The following is a 22,424-nucleotide window of genomic DNA, read 5'->3' on the forward strand; positions in this document are numbered from 1 at the left end:
CTGCATTTAGGATTCTATTAGATAGTGTAGTATTGACAATTAATTAATTAAATTTATTGATCTTATTAATTTTAAATATCATGCCCCAGACTAGAGCAGCAAAGCAAAGGGCACGAAGTGACAGGAGACTCGGGGGTGAACTGAGGGGGGGTCGATTCTCCAATGCATCACAACCTAAAAAAATGTGCAACTTGTGAAATGTTTGCCGAACTCTCTGGAACAGAACATGATCGAGCCAATGAGGATGTCTTTGTGTGTGTGCTAGGTGCAGAGAGTGTCTAGAAATGCACATCATTCTGATGTGCATTTATGAGAGATTGAGGTTTAGGGTAGATGCTCTGGAAGAAATTAATATGAGGGGCCTGTCAAGCTCTCAGCTGCCCAACTCAACGGCAGAGCTCACCCTTGTGCATCAGGCAACACAGTGGCAATCTGAAAGGCAGAATGTGCTGGTCCCACAGAAGTTAGTTATTGTTGGTGACTATTGTCAGAGATGGAATAGGATCAGAGCATGTCTGCCAGGGGGAAAAAGTTGATGTTGGAGAGCAAATATCATCTTTTAAGGGTACAAAGGGTGATATTTTTGTAAACGTTGGCACTAATGACATTAAGAGTAGGAGATCTACAGTTTTACTTAACAATTACAGGTCAATGTTGAAAAAAAGTTGAGTTAGGGTCAAATTTGAAAGTTTCTCAAATTCTGCAAAGGCACTAGAGAGGAGTACGTGATGAGAGCCTTTTCAACCAATTCGGCCCTGGTGAGATTGTGCAAGGCTCATGGGGTAGAATTTTTCTCAGCATGGTCTGTGCTTGTTAACAGGAGAGACTGCTTCTATAGGGATGGGATACACTTAAATAGAAAGTGTGCAAGAGTGTTTGCTGATGCTATTGAGGCAGCGTTAGGTGGGTCAGAAAACTGCTAGCTTGGGGGGGGGTTCACAGACTAAAAGGTTAAAAGTAGCTGTAGGCAGAAGTGAAGGTGGTTCTTGCACTACTTTTATTAGAATGAGCAGTGGCCTGAGGCGAGGGGTGCTTGGGATTTCAAGGATGGCAGTCATGAAACAAATAAATACATGGGCTGTGTTAGGGTAACTAATGATAAGAATAGGTGAATGGATACTTGCATGTACACAAATGCTAGAAGTATAGAAAATAAATTTGATGGATTTGAAGTGCTGGGCAAGCAATCAGAGGCAGATATTGTTGGGATATTAGAGATGTGTTGTCACACAGATATTAGAAATGCAGAATTGGAATTTGGGGTGTACAGAAAGGATAGGAAGGTAGGAGGGGTTAAGCTGTTAATTAAGAAAAACATAAAATCTAAGGACATCTAGTTGACATAGATGGACAGTGCAATGTTGAGTCAGTTTGGTGTGACATAAGCACTGGGAAAGCAAAAATGAGGGTAGGAGTTTGTTATAGGCCTAATGACTCTGATGAATACTATGAACTATTATACAAAGAAATAGTGGGCCAGTAAATCAGTGTGTCTTATAATGGGGGATTTTAACTTCCCAGATATTGACTGGAACTTGTGGGTTGGTCACTAGCAAGACTTTTGGGAATTTATTGGATGATTGCTTTCTATAGTAGAATGTTAGATTGGCAACCAGATGGAGTAACACTCTTGATCTGATTATCAGCAGTGATTATTCATGCATTAAGAATTTCCAGATAAAGGAACCACTAGGTGGCAGTGATCACAGTGTACTGATGTTGGATTTACTTAAAGATAAAATTAATATCAGGGGTAAAGGAAAGGGTTTTTGCTTCCGTAAAGGTGACTACAGTGGTCTCAGACAATTTTTAAATTCTGTACAGTGGGATCAACTGATGATATTACCAACAGCAAATTCTAAGTGGGAAGCATTCAAGGGATTAATCATGGAAGCTACTAGATTTTCATACTGTTTAAGAAATATTGTTCAAGGTTTAGGCCTAAATAGTTGTCAAATGAACTAATGAGACTCGTAGCAGAGAAGAAAAATGCATGGGATGCATATAAGTTATCAGGTGACACAGAAGCCTATGGCAGATAGAAGCTAGTCTGTAATCAAGTCACAAAGGAGATTAGCAAGTGAAGGCAGATTACGAGAAATCTTTGGCAAAAGATGATAAGAAATATTGCAAGGATTTCTTTACTTATATAAACTCTAAAAGGAAGGGGAGGAATCAGATTGGTCCACTTGATATCGATAGTTCGACTGTTGATGATCCTGCTCAGATAGGAAACAAACTGAATGGACATTTTACATCTACATTTACACATGAGGAATTATTAAGGAAGGAAAATTCCAGAAGTTTATCAAATTGTAACAGGGTGCGTAATGATTTTGTAATAACTGAGAGCAAAGTGGAGGAGAAATTGTTGAGGTTATACATAAGAAAGGGGTGGATGGGAGCTATCCAGTTATATTAAAGGAACTAAGCAAACCCTAGCCATAATTATGAGAGCATTCTTGGATTCAGGGGAAGTCTCCACGGACTGGAGATGTGCAAATGTATCCCCAATTCACAAAGGGGGACCGAAGGGTGACACGAGTAATTACAGACCAGTTAGTTTAAATTCTGTTTCGGGTAAAATAATGGAATCACTGGTCAAAGATGCATTGCAGGATCATCTAGACAAGACTGCAGCAATAATTCAGACACAGCATGGGTTTGTTAAAGGGAGGTCTTGTCTGACCAATTTGACTGGATACTATGATGTGGTCAAAAAGAAACTGAATGTCAAAAATAATTTTGATATCATATACTTGGATTTCATGAAAGCTTTTGATTCTGTTGCACATGGAAGACTGCTGTACAAATTGGAGAGTTATGACATTAAGATTAAGTTGCTACAATGGATAAAAGAGTGGTTGAGTGAGAGAAGACAGGAGTGGTAATCAATGGATGCTGCTCTTCGTGGACTAATGTTATTAGTGGAGTCCCACAGGGTTCGGTGTTGGGACCACTGTTGTTTTGTATATTTATAAATGATATTGATGAAGGTATATCAGGCTTAGTGTTGAAGTTGTGCAGATGATACAAAGGTTGTCACGGTTGTTAATGATAGTAATGGCAGTGTGCTGCTGTAACAGGATCTAAAAAATTTGTTCAGATGGACTGAGAAGTGGCAACTGAAGTTTAACTTTGACAAATGCAAAGTACTGCATATGGGTAGAAGTAACCCCAGAGGAACGTATCGACTATGTGTTATTACCCTTAGGATGTTAGAAAATGAAAAAGTCCTGCAATTAATTGTGCAGTCAGATATGAAGTTTCCTGAGCAGTGCAGACAGGCTGCAAGAGTCTGTCATGGGATTTTTTCAATGATATACAGGAATTTTGCTTGCAGGGAAAAGGAGGTGATTATCCCTTTGTATAAGGCAGTGTTGAGGCCATGCCTTGAGTACTGCATACAGGTCTGGAGGCCTTATTTTAGAAAAGACGTAGATTTGCTTTAGCGTGTACAGAGAAGAGCAACAAGATTGGTGAAGGGAAGGAAGGGGTTCTCTTACCAATAGAGGCTTAAGTTCTGCAAATTGCAGTGGCTCGAGACTAGGCACCTGCATGGTGATCTGATTGAGGTGTATAAGACCATGTATTATTATTATTATTATAATTAGCCATATAGTGCAAGGAAGCTTTGAGGCTTTTTCTGCACCAGCCAAAAAAAAAAAACATTCTGAATTATCCTGAGAGAGAGAGAGAGAGAGAGAGAGAGAGAGAGAGAGAAAGCGTCAGAAGTAAAAGGGAATCACCAAAAAAGAGAAAAATGATGATATCCAGCTAAGGACCCTGGGTGTGCCAAGCCCATACTCACCAGATGTGAGCCCCTGGGGGTATGTGCTGAGCACACACTGAATTCTGATGGGATTTTTCCACTTGCTCAGATTACGAATGTAAGGGGGCATAAATTCAAATTGAGGAAAGAAAGTTGTAGAATAGATCTGCAAAAATTTGCCTTTAGCTAGCGGGTGGTTAATTGCTGGAACAAACTTCCATCTGCTGTTGTGGAAATTGATAGCTTAAATAAATTCAAGGAGGAACTGGACAAACTTTTAGAGGGAATGGTTGTGTGAATTTTTTTTTTTTTTTGGCTGATGTTACATAAGTTCATATGCTTGCTTTCTTGCATCACATGCCACTACTACTACTAATAATGTTTTTATCTGGAGTCATTGTCAATCCACTGCAGGTATACAGGGTGTCTCAAAAATACATGGCATAACTTCAGGAATGAGTTCCTCATATGTAGACAATAAAAATATTTTATATCAACATAGTTCCGGAAATGCTTGGTTTCCGAGTTTTGAAGGTCTGTCTATGACACTTAACTGTTCGCATCACCCTATAGTAATTGTTCAAAATGTCCACCTTCTGCCTCATCGTCATCTCATGGACTCGCGAAGACGATGCCAAATTCCTGGCATGTTTCGTATTGTCTCACAACCTGCCACAATTTGATTGTGGAGAGTTTCCACATTTGGAGAGAGTTCTAACAACGCTCTCCAAATAGTTTAACGTTGAACAGCCAGTTGCATTGCTATTCTGTGTGTGCTGATTCCAGGAGTGGCATGCACAACATCCAAAATCTCCTCCTCTACTTCAGGAGTTGTAGATCTTTGTCATCCTCTGTCGGCAGCACGAGGTGTAAAGCCCATGTTCACAAAGGCGGCGATGGATACCTTCAAACGTTTTCCTGTCTGGACATTTTGTTCTGGGAACCTTTCGTGGTACAAACGACGAGCCTCCAGAGCATTGCCATCTGCCAAACCGTACATAAAGTGCATATCCGCTTGCTCCTGATTTGAGTACATGGTCGAAATGGCAAACCACAAGATTCTGTCAGTACCTTGTGATGAAGAAATCACCTGCGGGAGATAAGACATTCCGGTTAATAACTCGGGAACCAAGCATTTCCAGAACTATGTTGATATAAAATATTTTTATTGTCTACATATGAGGAACTCGTTCCTGAAGTTATGCTGTGTATTTTTGAGACACCCTGTATATATACAGAAATCCTTACTTACCCTGCTGTCTTAAAAACGAAATTCACAAATGTTACTCAAATGATCAACTACCCAGTGCACAGCTGCGATCAACTACCCAATGATCAACTATGATCACTTACACAATGCACAGTTATGAAAAATGCTATGTTGGTTTCTGCCTTTGCACCTTCTGTGTAGCTAATTTTCTTGAATGGCAATACCCTGTGATGCTGAAAACTAAAGGGCTCTTTGGCTTTCTTGTGCTTCATTTGTATTACAATGCCTTTCAATATTGCTTAATTTGGCTGTCAGAGTGCATCTACAATATTTACAAAAACATTTTAAATAATCACCATCTATTCAACTCCAGGGGCTCACATCTGGTGAGTATGGGCTTGGCACACCTAGGGTCCTAAGCTGGATATCATCATTCTTCTCTTTCTTGGTGATTCCCTTCTACTTCTCTCTCTTTCTCTCTCTGGGTAAATTGGGCTTTTTTGTTGTTTTTTTTTTTGCTTGTGCAGCAAAAGCTCCGGCTTCCTTGCACCATATAGCTAATAATAATAATAATAATTTGCAAAGTCAGTTCTTATATTTAGTGTCTTTGAGATCACGAGAGTTTCAAAGAAAGGAAGTTGAAGAGTTCTGAGTGATTGGTGCAAATTCATATTATATCTTTCTCTGATATGTAAATGATCCCGCAACAAATATTCAATAAAAAAAAATTACTGATATCAGAGTAATAAAATTACAAATTGTTCTGTCAAATTGTTACAAAATGCTAAAGAATAGTAAAAAAATAAAAATAAATCTACAGCAATGATTAACATATTATTATTACAAACTATACAATGTTTGACGATCACCGTCATTGACCATTCATAATCTGTGACTGGTCCATTGTGTAAACTTATGAAAACTGGAATAATAAATTCACTTACATGGAATAATAAAATCACTTATTACAGTATCACTAAAAAGTTAGCATTGCATTGTGCACATAAAGCAAATCAATGAATACTTCTGTATTTAGAAGTGCACATTCATTGTTCACTGAGCACAAAAGTGGGAAAAAAAAGGTGCGGGCAAAAAAAAAAAACGTTTTGAAATTCATATTATATTTTTCTGTGATGTGTAAATGATCCTTCAACAAATTTACAATAAAAAAAATTGACTGACACCACAGTAATAAAATTACAAATCGTTCTGTCAAATTGCAATAAAATGCATAGAGTAGTAAAGTAAATAAATAAATAAATCTACAGCAATGAGTAACAAATATTAGTATCAAAACTGGACAACGTTTGACGATCCGATCGCAGACGCATTCATAATTTGTGAATGGTTCACATTCACAATTGTGAATGAAAACTAAAACGCGAATAATAAATTTACTTACATCGTCAGTCTTTCTATTACAAGTTAGAAAACAGTGATGGTAATGAGTAAATTTTTTCGTGTTCTGATAAACTTAAATGTAGGATCACTGCACTTGAAAATGTAGAATCACTGCACTTGAAAATGTAGAATCACTGCACTTAAAAATATTGAATCACAGAATGGTACATGATGCTTGACAAGAGCTGCAGAACTTTCTTTTTCTGTCAATAAAGCAAATTAAAATCTCTGTGATTGGCTAATTTTTTTTTTTTTTTTTGTTTCGTTTCCTACACTTGTTTCCTCAGTTTCTACTTCGAGTAACATTGCAACAAATTTTCCCACCACAAAAACAGAAAAGATCCATATAAAAGGGTTATAAAATGTATTATTCGTGGCCAGCGACAAAGTCCTGGGCCTGTTGGCTATATAGAAACAGAGCAATAGACAAGGGTAGAATGCTGTTGTGAAAATGGCAAATGAACCTCAAAAACTTTTAAATTATAATATACCTAAATTAATACTCTTATACCAGGTTGAGTTTTAATATATTTTATTTAGGTGTTACCTAAACAAATATATATTGAGTAACATTTCAGGTATCTTGCCGATACCCATCATCAGACTGCTGACTGAATCCTCCTGCTGGACGCTCAGACCTAAGATTTTAAGTCTGAGCAAAGTCTGATGATGGGTATCGGCAAGATACCTGAAACGTTACTCAATGTTTATTAGTTTAGGTAACACCTAAATAAAATATATTAAAACTCCATGTGGTATAAGAGTGGTAATTTAGATTATATTATAATTTAAATGGATATAAACCATGTAATGTCCCTCCCTAACCATATTAGAACCTCAAAACTATAAATTTAATGAAACTTAATGCTTCAGAGTGACCGAAGTAGAGGCTTTACTTACTCTGCCTGGTCATTGCTTATTCCGCTGTCTTGAACACCATGGGATAAACGCTAATTACAGGAATGGTCCCTCGCAATACACCTTTCAGGTTCAGAACGTCATACGCGAGAATCAAAGGTTCGCTATTAGCATAGTAATAACTCATTTCTAGTCCTTGTAGTTTTTTGTTTCAGATAGACAAAAAGAAAAAAGAAAGCCAAATCTAGCATGATGGGCATTTAAAATTACAATACTGTTTGTAGCCAGGCTGTTATGTGATGAAGTTGTGTATTGTACAATAAAACATATTGCCCTACGACAACAATCTGAGTACACATACACACAAAAATGTAAAATAAATTACTAACACTAAAATAAAATCAGATTGTGATGTAAACTTATATTTGACACTGGCGTTGCCGAATATTTCATGACTATCTTTTATTCAACCCAGGGACTTATATCTGGTGAGTATGGGCTTGATGCACCCATGGTCCTGAGCTGGATATCATCATTCTTCTCTTTCTTGGTGATTCCTCTCTACTTCTGACTCTCTCTCTCTCGCAGGGTAACTCGGGAATTTATTTTTGGCTGTTGCAGCATAAGTCCCAGGCTTCCTTGCACCATATGGCTAATAATAATAATTTACTAATATTTCTTTAAGCGTGGCATCAGTCTAAACACCACCAAACAGTGCTCGGGTCAGCAGTCACTGGGCTGATAAAATGTGTTACATTTCATTTTAAAAAAATTGTTCATTTATTAATGAAATTCGTTAATTGTCTTGAGAAATGAATGTCTTTCAAATCTCACAGCCCCCTTTCAAGCTCAGCCCCAATGCAGCTGCATTGGCATAGTTATGCAACTGGGTTTGTGTCGTTTTCCAGCTCCGACTCAATAAATAAAATATAAATTTTACTTACCTACATAAGGACACAATTATTCAAATGAAAACACACCAACATTACAAAACAACTTTATAGTGATGCATATTGCATTCGGCGGGAGTGAGCAGGGTTGCTCGGCCATGCAGCAGATGTCGGATGAAAGTATTAAATTTCATACATGTATACCCCACCTTATATCTAGCCCATACAGAAATTCTTTACACCTTATATCTGGCCTATACATGTGTGAAAATTAATTACTTCTGATATTTCAAGGGATGTGTAAAAACTGGCCTTGAGATGATTAATAATGGCCAAAATTTCCATACCTTTATGAATTATACAGACTTCCCTTTTCACATATTGTGAATTAAAAAAAAAAAAAAAAAAAAAGGATAAAAATAAAAACATTTTTGTCTGCGTCCTTTGTACTCATTGATAAAATGCTAAAAATTTTTTCTAAACTTATGTAAAAAAAAAGCATTCTTTCGGGTTTCACAGGAGTCCCGCACAATTTAAATACATTTTAAAATCAATTCTTTAACTGTAAAGAAAAAAAAAATTTTTCTCTCTTTTCTTTTCATTTATCTCTCTTTTTTTTTTTTTTTTTTTCATTATTCTTTTTTCTTGTTTTCGTTAAATTTTAATTTTTCTGCCACGCGCGGGGCCTGATTGAGCCCAATCGGTCCAATTGACTTAAAGCTGGTCCTGCATTGATATATGATCAACACTTCTTAGCTTGAGGGAGAAAGTAAGCTTTCAAAACATAAGCAGTTTCATGTTGCTAATGTGGCTGAATACTCTCACAGCACAAATATATATACAGATGGCCAAAACAGACATCAGGACTCAATCAAAACTTGGAACAGGTGCAGTATAGCTGAAGCAGCTTTTTCACCATATGTACTGTAATACTATTACGTTGTAATAGTATTACAGTACATAATACTATTACAACGTAATAGTATTATGTACTGTAAATTAGCAAAATAAGTCCTCAATATGTTGTTGTTCCTCCTCGAGCTGCAATTACAGCCTTGCAAGGTTTTGACCTAGAGTTGATTAAAACTTCTGGATATACGGTTGCCCAATTCGTGGTACCACACCCTTACAATGCTCTGCTGCAGTTGAATCTTACTTGTTGGCTTCTGAGCAATTTTAGACGACATTATGTACCAGCAATTTTCAGTAGGGTTCAAATGTGGACTGTTGCCGGGCCAGTCCAACACTGTAATGCCAGTAGTTCTGAGGTATTACTGCACCTTAAGGGGGGAAAAAACAAGGGAAAACATTGGTGTATATTTTAAGCCTTGTGAGACAAGAAGACAAACTCATCATTAACTCTAAATAGCATAAAACTTAACAATTTTGCTGAGTCCTTGTTGAAAAATGCAGTTTTGGACGTCTGTGTGGTGATCCCTAATAACTGGTTTCAGGCACTCCTCCAAGATAGCAGTGTAGGAGTCAGTCTTGTCTGCTGTCAGCATGTGCACATTTAGACAGTAGATTAGGCATTTCAGTGAAGATTGTAGTGGTTTGAAGGGACTTGTTAAGGTCAGGCCATCCTTGCAATGCAATGACTCCAGAAAATTGGAAGAGAGTGGATAAACTGATTCTTAAATCGAGGGTTTTGTGTCAGACAACATTAATTACAAAATTGCATTTTTTGAGATAACTTTAGTTTTACTTTATACAAATAACAATGCATATCATGTCAAAGAGCTGTATCTCTCTGATTAGTACTTTACAAATTGGCTTGGGCTGTAAGTACATTTCCTGGAAACCAAGAAAATGTCAAATGACTTTATTTATACATAAAGTTTTTTGACCGTCAACATTTCGACCACAAATTACTGGAAAAGACACATTCTTTGGCATTAGTCTCACTGGCAAGGGTTCTATGAATTCAAGAGTCATCCTGCATGTGTTCACTTGCCTGTTTCTACGTGTCAACCCTACTAGATGTTTTCCTTGATTCAGTTCTGTTTGGTTTCACTGAGATTAGATGTGTAATTAAAGCAGATTTTTCTTGTACCAAGTGTATCTTTTAATTTTCATAATGAGCATAGAAAAGAACAAGTTAGTGGGAGTTAATAAATCACTTAGCAGCAGTTAAATTAAAAATTAAAATTAATTCAAAGTCGAATTAAAAATATTCCATTCAAAAATGAAAAATTTTCTGTTCTAAAAATTTTTAGCCCAATTAAAAATTTTCTTTTTAGCTTGGGCCAATATCATTAGTCAGGGAAGATGATTTTTTCGAGAACTCCGATACAGACCCATTACATTCCCTTGTCAGAAGAACACTTTTCTTCTGTCTATTCCAATGATGAATTAGAAAATGACTCAAAGAAGAATGACACCTCCGTAGCAAGGTGGGCAGGAGCACACGCTTCTTGATTAGACCGGGGTTCGAGCCCGTGAGCCACCAAATATACGGAGGATGCGGAAAGGTCAGGGAATGACCACAGCATATACCCGGAGCAATGGCCTTAGTTGCTAATGCTCCTAAAAACCAAATAACAATAACAACAAAGAAGAATGTTTATGCCACTTTAACAAACATAAATCCACAAATAGAAGATTGGGATAGTCTTCCATGTGCTCCTAATACATGACAATGCATTAGGAGGTCATTGCAACATTAGAGGAAGTCAGAATGCAAAAGAAGGAAGAGCTCTAGGTTTGATACATGGAAAAGGAATGTGATCAAAAAAGAAGATACAAAGGGGAGAGGCTCATTTTTCCATCAGTAGTGGCAAAGGAATAGCTGTAAAACATTTTTTACCAAAAGACTGTTCAAAATGCCCTAGAAAATGAAATAGCTTATTCAATGAAAATGAGAGGCAAAAAGTATATGATGGAAACTGGAACATAAGCAACTCAAATAAGAAAATATTATATCTAAGTGCACTGATTGATGAAACAGAGAAGGTAGCTACTTGTTCTAAAAGTGAATTGTCTAGGAGGGTGAAATCAAGAGAATTTTGGTTAGGAAAGGATGGCAAGAAATTCAGAATCTTCCAAGGTTTCTTTTTAGCTGCCGTGAACATTTCAAATACAGTAGTGGCTAATGTTTTGAAAAAAAGGAATGAACAGCTTGTAGTTGAAAATTATAAAAGAGGAAAGCACGAGTCCAGAGTAAAACTGCCAGAAACTTCCCTTCAAACAATTTATGAGCATATCGATTCCTTTCCCAAAGTTCCATAACATTACACAAGAAAAGACATACAAAAGCAATATCTGCCAAATTATTTGAACCTCTCTAAAATGTATCATCTGTACTTAGAGAAGTGTGTTGAAGAAAACATCAGGCCTGAAAAATTCTGGCTCTACGGACAAGTACCGTATTTCTCCATGTATGAGACGCACCTTTTTTCAAAAAATATTTGGGGTCTAAAAACTGGTGTGTCTTATACAGTGGCTGTAGATTTTTTTTTTACTTGCATTTCCCGCTTTTTCGCACTTGTTGTCTTTGCGCTCATTGTTTTGCACTTGTTACCAGTATATTAGGTTACGTTTTGCCATGTTCTGCCCAGAAATGGCTCAGAAAAGATTTTCGTGCAGTGCTTCAAGTTAAAAGTGATCCAGTTTGCAAAAGTGAATGGAAATCGTGCTGCTGAACGTAAGTTTGGTCCTTCTCCAACTGAGAAAACAATCCGAGACTGGCTATGGGAAGAAGAAACCCTACTGAAAACGCCACAGCAGAAGAAGGCCATTAGAGGCAATTCAGCAAAATGGCCTGATTTAGAGAGGGAATTAAAGATATGGATTGAGGAGCAAAGGACAATTGGAATTCCTGTGTCCACAAAGATGGTTCAGCATGAGGCAAGAAGAATTGCTGATGAAAAAGAAGTTACTGATTTCAAAGGACACAATTGGTGCTTCAGGTTCATGAAATGGAATGGACTAAACATGCGTACACGCACCAGACGTCCCCAAAAGATGCCTGAAAGCTATGAGCAGAAGGTCCTTGAATTTCATCGTTTTGTCATTCAATGTCGGAAGACACATCAGTTTGAGTTGGGACAGATTGCAAATATGGACAAAGTCCCCCTTCAATTTGATGTCCCAAGTAACAGAACTGTTGATAAGAAGGGGGGTGAAAACTGTAACTGTGAAGACAAGTGGACATGAAAAGAGCCATTATACAGTTGTTCTAGCTTGTTGTGGTATGGTAATTCCTATTGTAATTTTCAAATGCAAAACAATGCCAAAAGAAGACATTCCTCGAGGAGTGATTGTCCACGTTCATGACAAGGGTTGGATGGATCAGGATGGGATGAAGATCTGGTTTGAGAAAGTTTGGAGCAGGAGACCAGGTGGGCTCTTACGCAAACCTGCCCTTTTGGTGCTTGATCAGTTCAGGGCACACATAACAAAAAATACAAAGAAGATTGCTGCAGAGCAAAAAACAAAACTTGCTGTCATACTTGGAGGCTTGACATCCCAGCTCCAACCACTTGATGTCAGCATTAACAAACCCTTCAAAGCTGCCATGAGAGACGAATGGAACCAGTGGATGAAGTCTTCTGGGGACAATTTGACACCAGCAGGAAGAGTGAAGAAACCAACTATAGGAGAAGTTTGTACCTTGGGTGAAAAGATCCTGGGATAATATCAAGATTGAGATCGTTGTCAAGTCATTTAAGAAGTGTGGCATTTCAATGCCATAGATGGAACTGAAGACGAGGCAATATATGAATACAGTGATTCGTCATCAGACACAGATGAGGACAAGCTAATGGATGGGAGTTTTGACAGTGATGATGAGTTGTATGAATTTTATGATGAATAAAACTTGAGTTCAATAACTTTATGTAATACATTTTTTTTTCAAATTTTGGGCCCCAAAATTAAGGTGTGTCTTATACATGGGAGCGTCTTATACATGGGGAAATACGGTATTTCACACAACATTCAATATGTCTTTTCATACTCCACAAAAAGAAATGTGTGATATGTGCCTTAGGTTTCAGAAAATGAGTGAGGAGGAAAAAGATGAAAATAAAGAAGACTTTATTTATAGATCCCTGGAATGGAAAGATAGATTGAAACAAAAATCAATCAAAAACAAACTTCACTTCTATGAATTTGATTTTGAAGCAGTGAGATACTGTCCTAAAGTCAATGTAAAAACATTTTTTTAAAAACGGTGCTTGGCAACCTGGCAGCATACAATGTTGGTACAAAAATGGTGACTAATTTTATGTGGCACAAGGCATTAGCTGGGAGGGGAGCTTCAGAAGTGGCATCGTGTTTTGTACCAATTAGTGAAGTCCAACAATGACGGAAAAGAATTTGTGTTCATGGCCGGCAGTTGTGGAGGGCAAAATAGAAATGCAGTCGTGTCAACCATGTTTATTTTCCTGACACTTGTGGAGGGCAAAATAGAAACATAATCGTGTCAACCATGTTCATGTATGCTGTCCAAACCCTGAATATCCCCAATATAAATCAAATATTTTTTGAACTAGGGCATTCCTAGATGGAATGCAATTCTGTGCATGCATACACTGAAACTGCAAGCAGAACTGTTGATAATTTTTATCCTTCTGGATGGTATGCATTGACGATAATGGCTTCAAAATCTGGGAATTACCCAGTGAAAGAAGTCAGCCAGAGAGAGGTATTAAACTTCAAAGAAACAAGCGGCACTGTAATCCAAAATAGAAAGATATAGATGTACTGGGGAATCAGTAAAATGGCTTCAAATAGTCTGGCTACAATATCGGAAATAAGATCCACAAAATATTTATTTCAAGTACAACTACTCAGATGAAAATTTTAATGCTTTAAAATTCAAAGATAGATTCTTTGTGGCTTCACTTTCTCAAATTTGGAATTAAAGAATAAATGCAATGGTCCTCTGCAGATCCAGGCTGAGAAGGTTAAAGACCTCATGGACTTATGCAGAGAAAACATTATTCCACAACACTATCATGGATTCTATGAGGGTCCCAGTGAAGGTCCCAGTGAAGCTCATGATGATGGTAATGACATGGAAGAAGAAGAACAAGAGAATTAATAAATTTAATGTATGATTGGATTTATTGTGAAAAAAATGACATATTTCAATAAAAATTTAATGAGTGCAAAAATGTAATGTGCCTTTCTCTAAACTATTTTGAATGCTAAAAAAAAGCATTATCTAGAACAGCATAATATTAATTAATTTATTAGTGAACTATTAAACCACATCACGGAAATCAGTGTTGGTATTTATCATTAGTATTTTTAATTTTTTCTCATTTTGTATGGATTTTTAGAAATTGAAGGAAAAGTTGTATTCAAAACTGTTTTTCCTTGTTTCTGAAAAAAAATGTGATTTTGTAGTTAGTATTTTTTCACACCAAACCCTCAAAAAATGCATCAAGATCCAGGAAATGTGTGCAGGGATGGGCATTTGAAAACAATTCTGGATAATCATGTATATATGAAATAATATGCCAGGTGTTTTCCACTGATGCTAATGCCAGATCACAAGGATTGGAGATTACAGGCTTTTTCTGGAGCAGTATGAGACCATGAGCAATGACTTTACAGCATTGTCACTGAAGTTGAGAACTGGAACGAAAGTTCTCAAACTGTGAACTGGAGTCAAAGAAGTGGCTCTTGGAGATGGCAACTCTTACAAGGATTGGTGGTGGGGGATTTCAGGCTCCATTTGGGTGGTGGAGAAAACGTATATAAAGGTTGGTGAATATGTGAAAAATAAATGTGAGTACTTAAAGGTTCATTGTTATAATGTACAGTTTAAATTGTTATACCTGCAGTGGTGTTCAATAAAAAAAAATTGAGGCAATAGTTTTGGAATGACCCTTATAATAATCTCCCATTTACTTGCTAAAAAAAAGAAATAAGAGAAAGTGTTATAAGGTACACCCTGAGGGGTTTACAAAGAGTCTGACTGCTCTAGTAAATAAATAAAAATATACAAATCGTAAAAAGTTCTTATATAACAAGCAATTCCTTGTGGTTTCAGAATTTGTTGCTCTTTGATCTTTCATCCATAACTGTACATCAAGAAGTTTTGCTTGATAAGTTTCACTGCTTGCTATATAATATCATTCTGGGGTGTGGATGGATTTCTACCTTCTTTATTAATTTAATTGTATTGGTAGTAATGTTTCATAAAAGGAGAATGGGAGTAGTCATTCAGAGGAGGTTTGTAATATTGTTAAAAAGAACATTCCTTGTGTGTAACTGCATTCAGCCCATTTTCATTACTTATATGCTCTCTCTCTCTCTCTCTCTCTCTCTCTCTCTCTCTCTCTCTCTCACACACACACACACACACACACACACACACTGTATGATATTACAGTAAAAGCCCTCTTATTTGATGTAATTGGGAACCGGTAGTTGGATGGCTAACGAACAATGGTTCTAGTGGAGAATTATAAAAAAAATAATTCATTTGTTGAGATGTTATATTTAGATCTCTCTCTCCCTCTCTCTCTCTCTTTTTTATGATTTCTGCATTGTCCATAATTTCCTTTTTTCAGTAAATCATCACATATTTGTTGGTAAATATGTTGAATACAGTTCTGTATATCTTCTTGCTGTAAATCTTTAGAACCCTAAGTTTGACTGAAATCAGTTAATAAACAGTGTTCTTCATTGGACCACAGTTTTCTCAAAGATTTAATAAAAATTGAACTTGGCAGGAATTTTGTTGCATGCTAGTGCTGTAATGTAAATTTTGATTTTGATGAATTTTAGCGATTCTGTATTTTCTATTTCTTCCAAAATTAAACTCAAACTTTTGCCACTCGTTGTCTGATCTCTTTAGACATTCTAGAACCCTTTGATCCATAGTCTGGATCAAAGTTGTTACATTCGGTGTAAAAATGTGGCCTTTGTCCATTTCTTTTAGTTCCTCACAATTGGGATGTGAAGGAGTATTATCCAGAAAGAGAAAGCCTTTTCAGGTAAGTTTATTTTCTTCAAGTGTTTCTTTACGGAAAATGCTAATTCATAAAAAAAAAAAAAAAATGCCGCATGTGCCCTCGAGCACGCACGTTAGATGGTTTAATGTGAAATATCCTTGGCTTTGAAGAGGTTAGTGAAATCCAAGCCAATATCCTAGTTACCCATTTGATTAATAGTTAGCCATTTGTTGAATAGTATGACATCACAATCCGAGTAAATCTGATCGGTCACGAGGCTTTTTTTTTTAATAAGAATATCATGAAAATATAATGTGAACCCAATAACACATTGTGTTTTTTTTTTTTTTTGTAATTTGTTCCAAGTCCTTGGCAGTTTAAAATTTCATTATGTTACTAACTATTTATCTCTCTAAAAGGTCATATTTATAATGGAAATGGGGGTGTGGAAAGGGCCTCTGGCAGAAGTCACCAATAATGTCACTTCCGTGATGCATTTTTTTCATTGCTGATCAGATTTACTCAGTTGTAGGTGTCTCCAAGGATGTTTCACATCAAAAAACCTTTGAATAATGCAGAGTCCATCCCTGCTGATCTTTGTCAGTTCGTGTTCACAAAAATATTTCTCGCATGTATTTCATTAACACATTTGCTGGCAGCTATATTTGAGAGGCCTACTCAGTGTGCTGTAATTTTTGGAATGTTATGAAATAACATTCTAAAATCCTCACCATTTTGAAAATTTGAAATAACGGTTGATAAGTCTATAATTCATAGCTAAAATAAAAATGCTTACTTTTGGGCTGAGTACAGTAAATCCAGAAAAAACTCAAAATTTTATCGAAAGTTTATTCTATGTATGTAAAATAACCTCAACACAAGTTATAAAAAAAATGAATTGTTGATGCTAATAGCCCAGCATTTAATCAGTATGACAACAGAATTGAGCAGTTCATTTCACATACCTTTACTTTTACACCACTCATATATTGACTGCTTTAGAATACTGCTTACAGCTCTGCACTCAGGTTTCTGTTGAACATTTATGACATTTATGTGCATCAATACAATGAATGTGTTAATTTACATAATATTTAATTAAAATTAAATATTATAAGTAGTTTTATTGTACAAATATGGTTTGGAACAAACACAATTCATCTCTCTAGATGCATATAATGTAGCATGTGGGTATGATGTATTGTATTAGCTGCAACCATATTAAACCAATGCTCATAGCACATTGCAGTGTGATATGGGCATCAGACTATATATTTTAAAGGTTGAAAAGGAGGGAACATCATTTAATCCTTCTAGTCGGTAAAGTGAAGGTCAGCTGGGAGGGCTTAGTATCAACAAACTGTATCATCATTTAAACAGATGTTACTGTGATGTTTTAAATTGAAATGTTAGAGCATTGAACAGTTTAATCAGTTTGTTTACACTGTAGTGATAAATGCAAATTTTTTCATCAAAGCAATCATTGCTTACATTGTCTTTTAAGAATTTAGATTAAACCTTGTATAACCCCTTTTTTAATTGATTTATTAAATACAGGACTAACACCTAAGAATCTATGAAAGTGGGGAAACAGGGGTAATGTCAGCTACACAGTAAGTTGGACAATATTCTACAAAAGTTCATTATTCATTATTTCCAAAACTTGTCAGTATGAAATCTAATGATCTCTTCTATTCAGAATTAACAAAAGTTTGCTGTACATATGTATATATGTTGCATTTTGTTCACTTAACTGGTTTTATGTACTTTTGCAGTTCTAACGAAAACTGAGTATTTTCTAAATGTGACCTAATTCTTAATAAAAATTAATGCTGGTTTTTTCCTTGATATTAATGTATATATATTTTCATAATAGTTTCTGCTAGTAGTGGTGAATCATTCTTGTATTCTATTATAGTTAAGAAATTTATACTTTGTTAGTGATTTTTTATATTTTAATTAAAATGAATATCATATTTTCAGATATTCTCTGAGGTAAAAGCAACGCTTGCTTCTCAAATAGCAAAAATTATTCCTGACAGTGTTGATGTGTTTATTCAGAAAAGCTCCATTCCAGCCAAACTAGAGCAAGCTGAGATAAATAGCGAAATGCAGTATGTTTTGTGCGGCTCCTTTGAAGATATTGTATCAGCACATGAAAAGTTAAAAGAATTTATTTCAAAGGCAACAGAAAATGATAAAATTAAAAACACAAATGATTTATCTAGTATTCCACATCAGTCATCACCTCTTATAAATAACTCTGTACTAATTACCAGTAATGATAATACAGTCATCTTAAATAATGAGCAGTATCCAAAAATATCTAATAGACAACAAAATGTATCTCAGAGGAGTGAACGATTGCCTCCCAGATGGTTGGGACGGAGATCGACATTTTTTCAGAAAGAAAAACTTAGGGTAAGCCAGAGAATAAAGTCATTGAGACTAACTAGAGGTAACAGCTTAAAAAGAAAATATGCCCATAGATATAATACTTTAGCAGAAAATACATGGTTAAACCACAAAGTGCATAGTAACCAAACTAACGAAGATAATTCTCATTCCATGTTATTGAATAGTACTGAAAGTGTAGATATTAATGAAGCAAATAGTGAAACTGAACAGGAATCACATGATGAAAAGTGCAGTTACGAAAAGAAAAGAAGGAAAGATTATGAAGCAGAAACTCCATTTAAATATTTCTGTAAAGTTTGTTCATTCAAAACAAAACGAATAAGCCACTTCAATAAGCATATGGGTATACATGATAAGGTAAGTTTATCTTTTCTTACTTTAATGTGAAATTCTGCTAAGGAAATACAGGTCGACCATCACTAATCCAGCCACTTGTAATCCAGTCCCACCGCTAATGCGGACATAATTTCCGCAAACGTAATTTCAAATTTCCCGGGTAGGTGCACTGACCTGCCGCTACTGTTTTGGTGGTGTTGGTTGCAGCATCAGCTGTTGGCGTGAACTCGTAAACACTGGCAAGCCATTCCCACTTGTTTTTCTGCATTTATTATTATAACCTCTTCACATTTAGCCCCAGCCTTCCAATGCATAAAGGAAGTGCCTCTCGTGGTGTAAAGTGCAAACACCGTACATTGTCCATAACAGATAAAGGGGTGTGTCTGTGAGAAGTTTAACTCTGCTTAATTGTAAATTCCAGCAATTTCTCTCAGTTCCTCTTATTTTAGTAATTTTCTTTTAGCCATTCCTTTTTAGATTTTTTTTTTTTTTTACAACACACTTGTACAAACTTGCGGAAAAACACAACACAATATAATGGATAATACGGTGTGCTAACGAACTTGTTTTCACAAAATCTCTAACAATACTGGCAAACTTATTGCGACATTTGAGAGTTTATTTTATTGCAATTAGTTTTATTGGCGCACTCTCAATAAACTAATCCAAATTACCTTGCCGTATGCCGTAGTAGCGTCACATGTATGTGGCCGACACGGCTTCTCAAGAAATGAAGTAACCTACTGGGCCACATTGGTCACATATATGCGACATTAAAAAAATACACTTTTTTTTTTTTTTTTTTTTGTTATTTTAAGTGAAAGAATGACAACACTGACATTACAATATTTATTTTAGAATTACTAATCAAATTATATGCTAAATATATTTTGGCCCCTGGGGAATTTTTTTTCTTAAACTAGCGTGGCAGTCAACGTCACAGTAGGATGAGGTGGTTAGCTGTTGGGTAAACTGTATGTGCTAAAATAACTGCCGATGATCTACAAACTCACTAATCCAGCACCCCACAGGTCCCAACGCTGCCGGATTAGTGACGGTCGACCTGTATTTGAGTTCTAAGTCATAATTATTGTAATTTTTCTTCCATTGTGTAATGGGAGAAACATAATAATCTCTTATTTTGAAAAATGAGGTTTAATCCATCAGCACAGCATGGGATAAGGGCTTCCCCAAAACTGAAAAATAGCTTTCCCACACCAAAACTAAATATTCATTCCTGGAAAGACCTTGGACAACTTTCATGGAGAGTATGGGAGTGGGTCAGCAGCAGTAAAATCTGTGGTGATAAGTACATATGAGGTCAAAGCCTGGTGGTTTTTTGTGTATTCTGTAGCTCAATAACTTAGGTGGGGGGGCTGTGTTATATCCTAGATTGTACCAGGATTTGATTGATATTTGTATTTAGAAGTGTCAGTATTAAACTGAACTGCAGCCAATAAGCAGTAGTTTGTATGTATTACTGATATACTGAAAATAAACTACAGGAACTTCCCGATTTACGTAATACTCGACTTACGGAAATTCAACTTTACATAAGTTTTTGCCGGCCGGTGTATACAAAAAAATTGTGGAAACGTATTTTGCATCTCATAGGAATAAATGGAGGTATCATGAAAATATCGTAATGTGAACCCAATAACACATTTTTTTTTTTGTAATTCGTTCCAAGTCCTTGGAAATTGAAAATTTCGCTATATTACTAAGCTATTTATCTCTCTAAAAGGTCGTATTTATAATGGAAATTCCACTATCCTTTCATTGATATCATATCATATGTTCCTGTTATAAGAATCAATTTTCAATGCCTTTGTGATATTTTTCTAAAGCACATTTCTGGAGGTCACAACCAACAAACAATTTGCAATTTCCAGTTTATTGTGCTTTTGATTATGTGCATCTAACTATAAGTTAGTGCATCTAATTATAAACGGGTAGTAAACTTGATCCTATTACATTTGCGATAATACTGATACCTGCAATCCACAGTAGACAATGAGAAAAATTTTATGTTAAGAAACTTTTGGAAATCTTACAATATTTATCATGCCATTTTAAACATTAATAAGGCATGGGCGGAAATTACTAAAAGTTTTTTTAAAGGTGCATGGAAGAAAATATGCCCATGGCATGTAAAAGGCTTCGAAAGATTTGAAAAAGACGAATCATATGAAGAGGTTACAGATAAGATTGTAAAGGTTGCAGAGCTTTAGCATTAGTAGAGGCATATTATGCAAGAAAGCAAGCTTATGCAGCATCAGCCAGAAAAAAAAACAAAAAAAAAAAAAAAAAAAACTTCCACTTCACCCCCTCCGTTGGTTCGGAATACCTGTCCAGCTGAGCCTTAAATTTATTTAGCCTATCAACTTCCACAACAAGGGATGGAAGTCTGTTCCATCAACCAACTACCCGCTGGCTAAAGGCAGATTTCCACACACATCTATCCTACATCTGTCTTTCCTCAATCTGAATTTATGCCCTCTCAGGTGATTGATTATTCTGAGCAAGAGGAAGAATCCCATCAACATTGATCATGCTCAAACCATTCAAGCCTTTATACACCTCAATCAGATCACCTCACTGGTGCCTAGTCTTCAGACACTGTAATTTGCAAAACTTCAGCCTTTCTTCGTAAGAGCACCCCTTTGTTCCATTCACTAATCTTGTTGCCCTTCTCTGTACTCGTTCCAGCAGCTCTACATCCTTCTTGAAATGAGGCCTCCAGACCTGTATACAGTACTCAAGGTGTGGCCTGACCATTGCCTTATACAAGGGAATAATCATCTCCTTATACCTGCTAGAAAAATTCCTGTATATCATTGACAAGACACCATGAGCTACTCTTGCAGCCCGTCTGCACTGCTCAGAGAACTTCATATCTGCCTGCACAATTAACCCCAGGTCCTTTTCATTCTCTACCACTGTCAGTGTAGTACCACAGAGTTGATACGTTGCTCTGGGGTTGCTGTTTCCCATATGTAATACTTTACATCTGTCAATGTTAAACTTCATTTGCCACCTCTCAGCTCATCTGCTCAACCATTCATGATTCTGTTGCAGCAACATAGCGTCAGTAGTGGCCTTAACATCCCTGCCAACCTTTGTATCGTCTGCAAACTTAGACATTAAGCTTGATATACCATCATCAATATCATTTATAAATACAGAAAACAATAATGGACCCAACACTGAACCCTGAGGGACTCCACTAATAACATTAGTCCATGATGAGCAGTGTCCATTTATTACTACTCTCTGTCTTCTCCCCCTCAACCATCCCTTTATCCATAGCAGCAATTTGCCTCCAATGCCACACTACTCCAATTTGTGCAGCAGTCTTCCATGTGCAACAGTATCAAAAGCCTTTCTAAGATCCAAATATATAATATCAAAGTTATTCCCTGCATCTAGTTCTTTTGTGACTGCATCATAGTATCCAATCAAATTGGTCAGGCAAGACTTTCCCTTAACAAAACCATGCTGTGTTCAAGCTATAACTGAAGTCTTGTCTAGATGATCCTGCAGTACTTCTTTAACCAGTGGCTCCATTAATTTTCCTGGAACAGAAGTTAAACTCACAGGTCTATAATTACTTGTGTCAGCCTTTGATC

General features: G+C 36.3%; 1 protein-coding gene across 1 annotated transcript in view; it reads left to right on the forward strand.

Annotated features, from left to right (window-relative positions):
• Nucleotides 1-22,424, forward strand: part of LOC150091201 (uncharacterized) — a 205,526-nt gene that overhangs the window by 59,257 nt on the left and 123,845 nt on the right. Inside the window, exon 3 of the mRNA XM_090382766.1 lies at nt 18,025-18,816. Coding sequence (XP_090238892.1) covers nt 18,025-18,816 — 792 coding nt within the window. The remainder of the gene's footprint in view (nt 1-18,024; nt 18,817-22,424) is intronic.

This window comes from Mastigoproctus giganteus, chromosome 1, assembly GCF_048544385.1.
Source record: "Mastigoproctus giganteus isolate SK-2022 chromosome 1, ASM4854438v1, whole genome shotgun sequence".
NCBI classification, from domain to species: Eukaryota; Metazoa; Arthropoda; class Arachnida; order Uropygi; family Thelyphonidae; genus Mastigoproctus; species Mastigoproctus giganteus.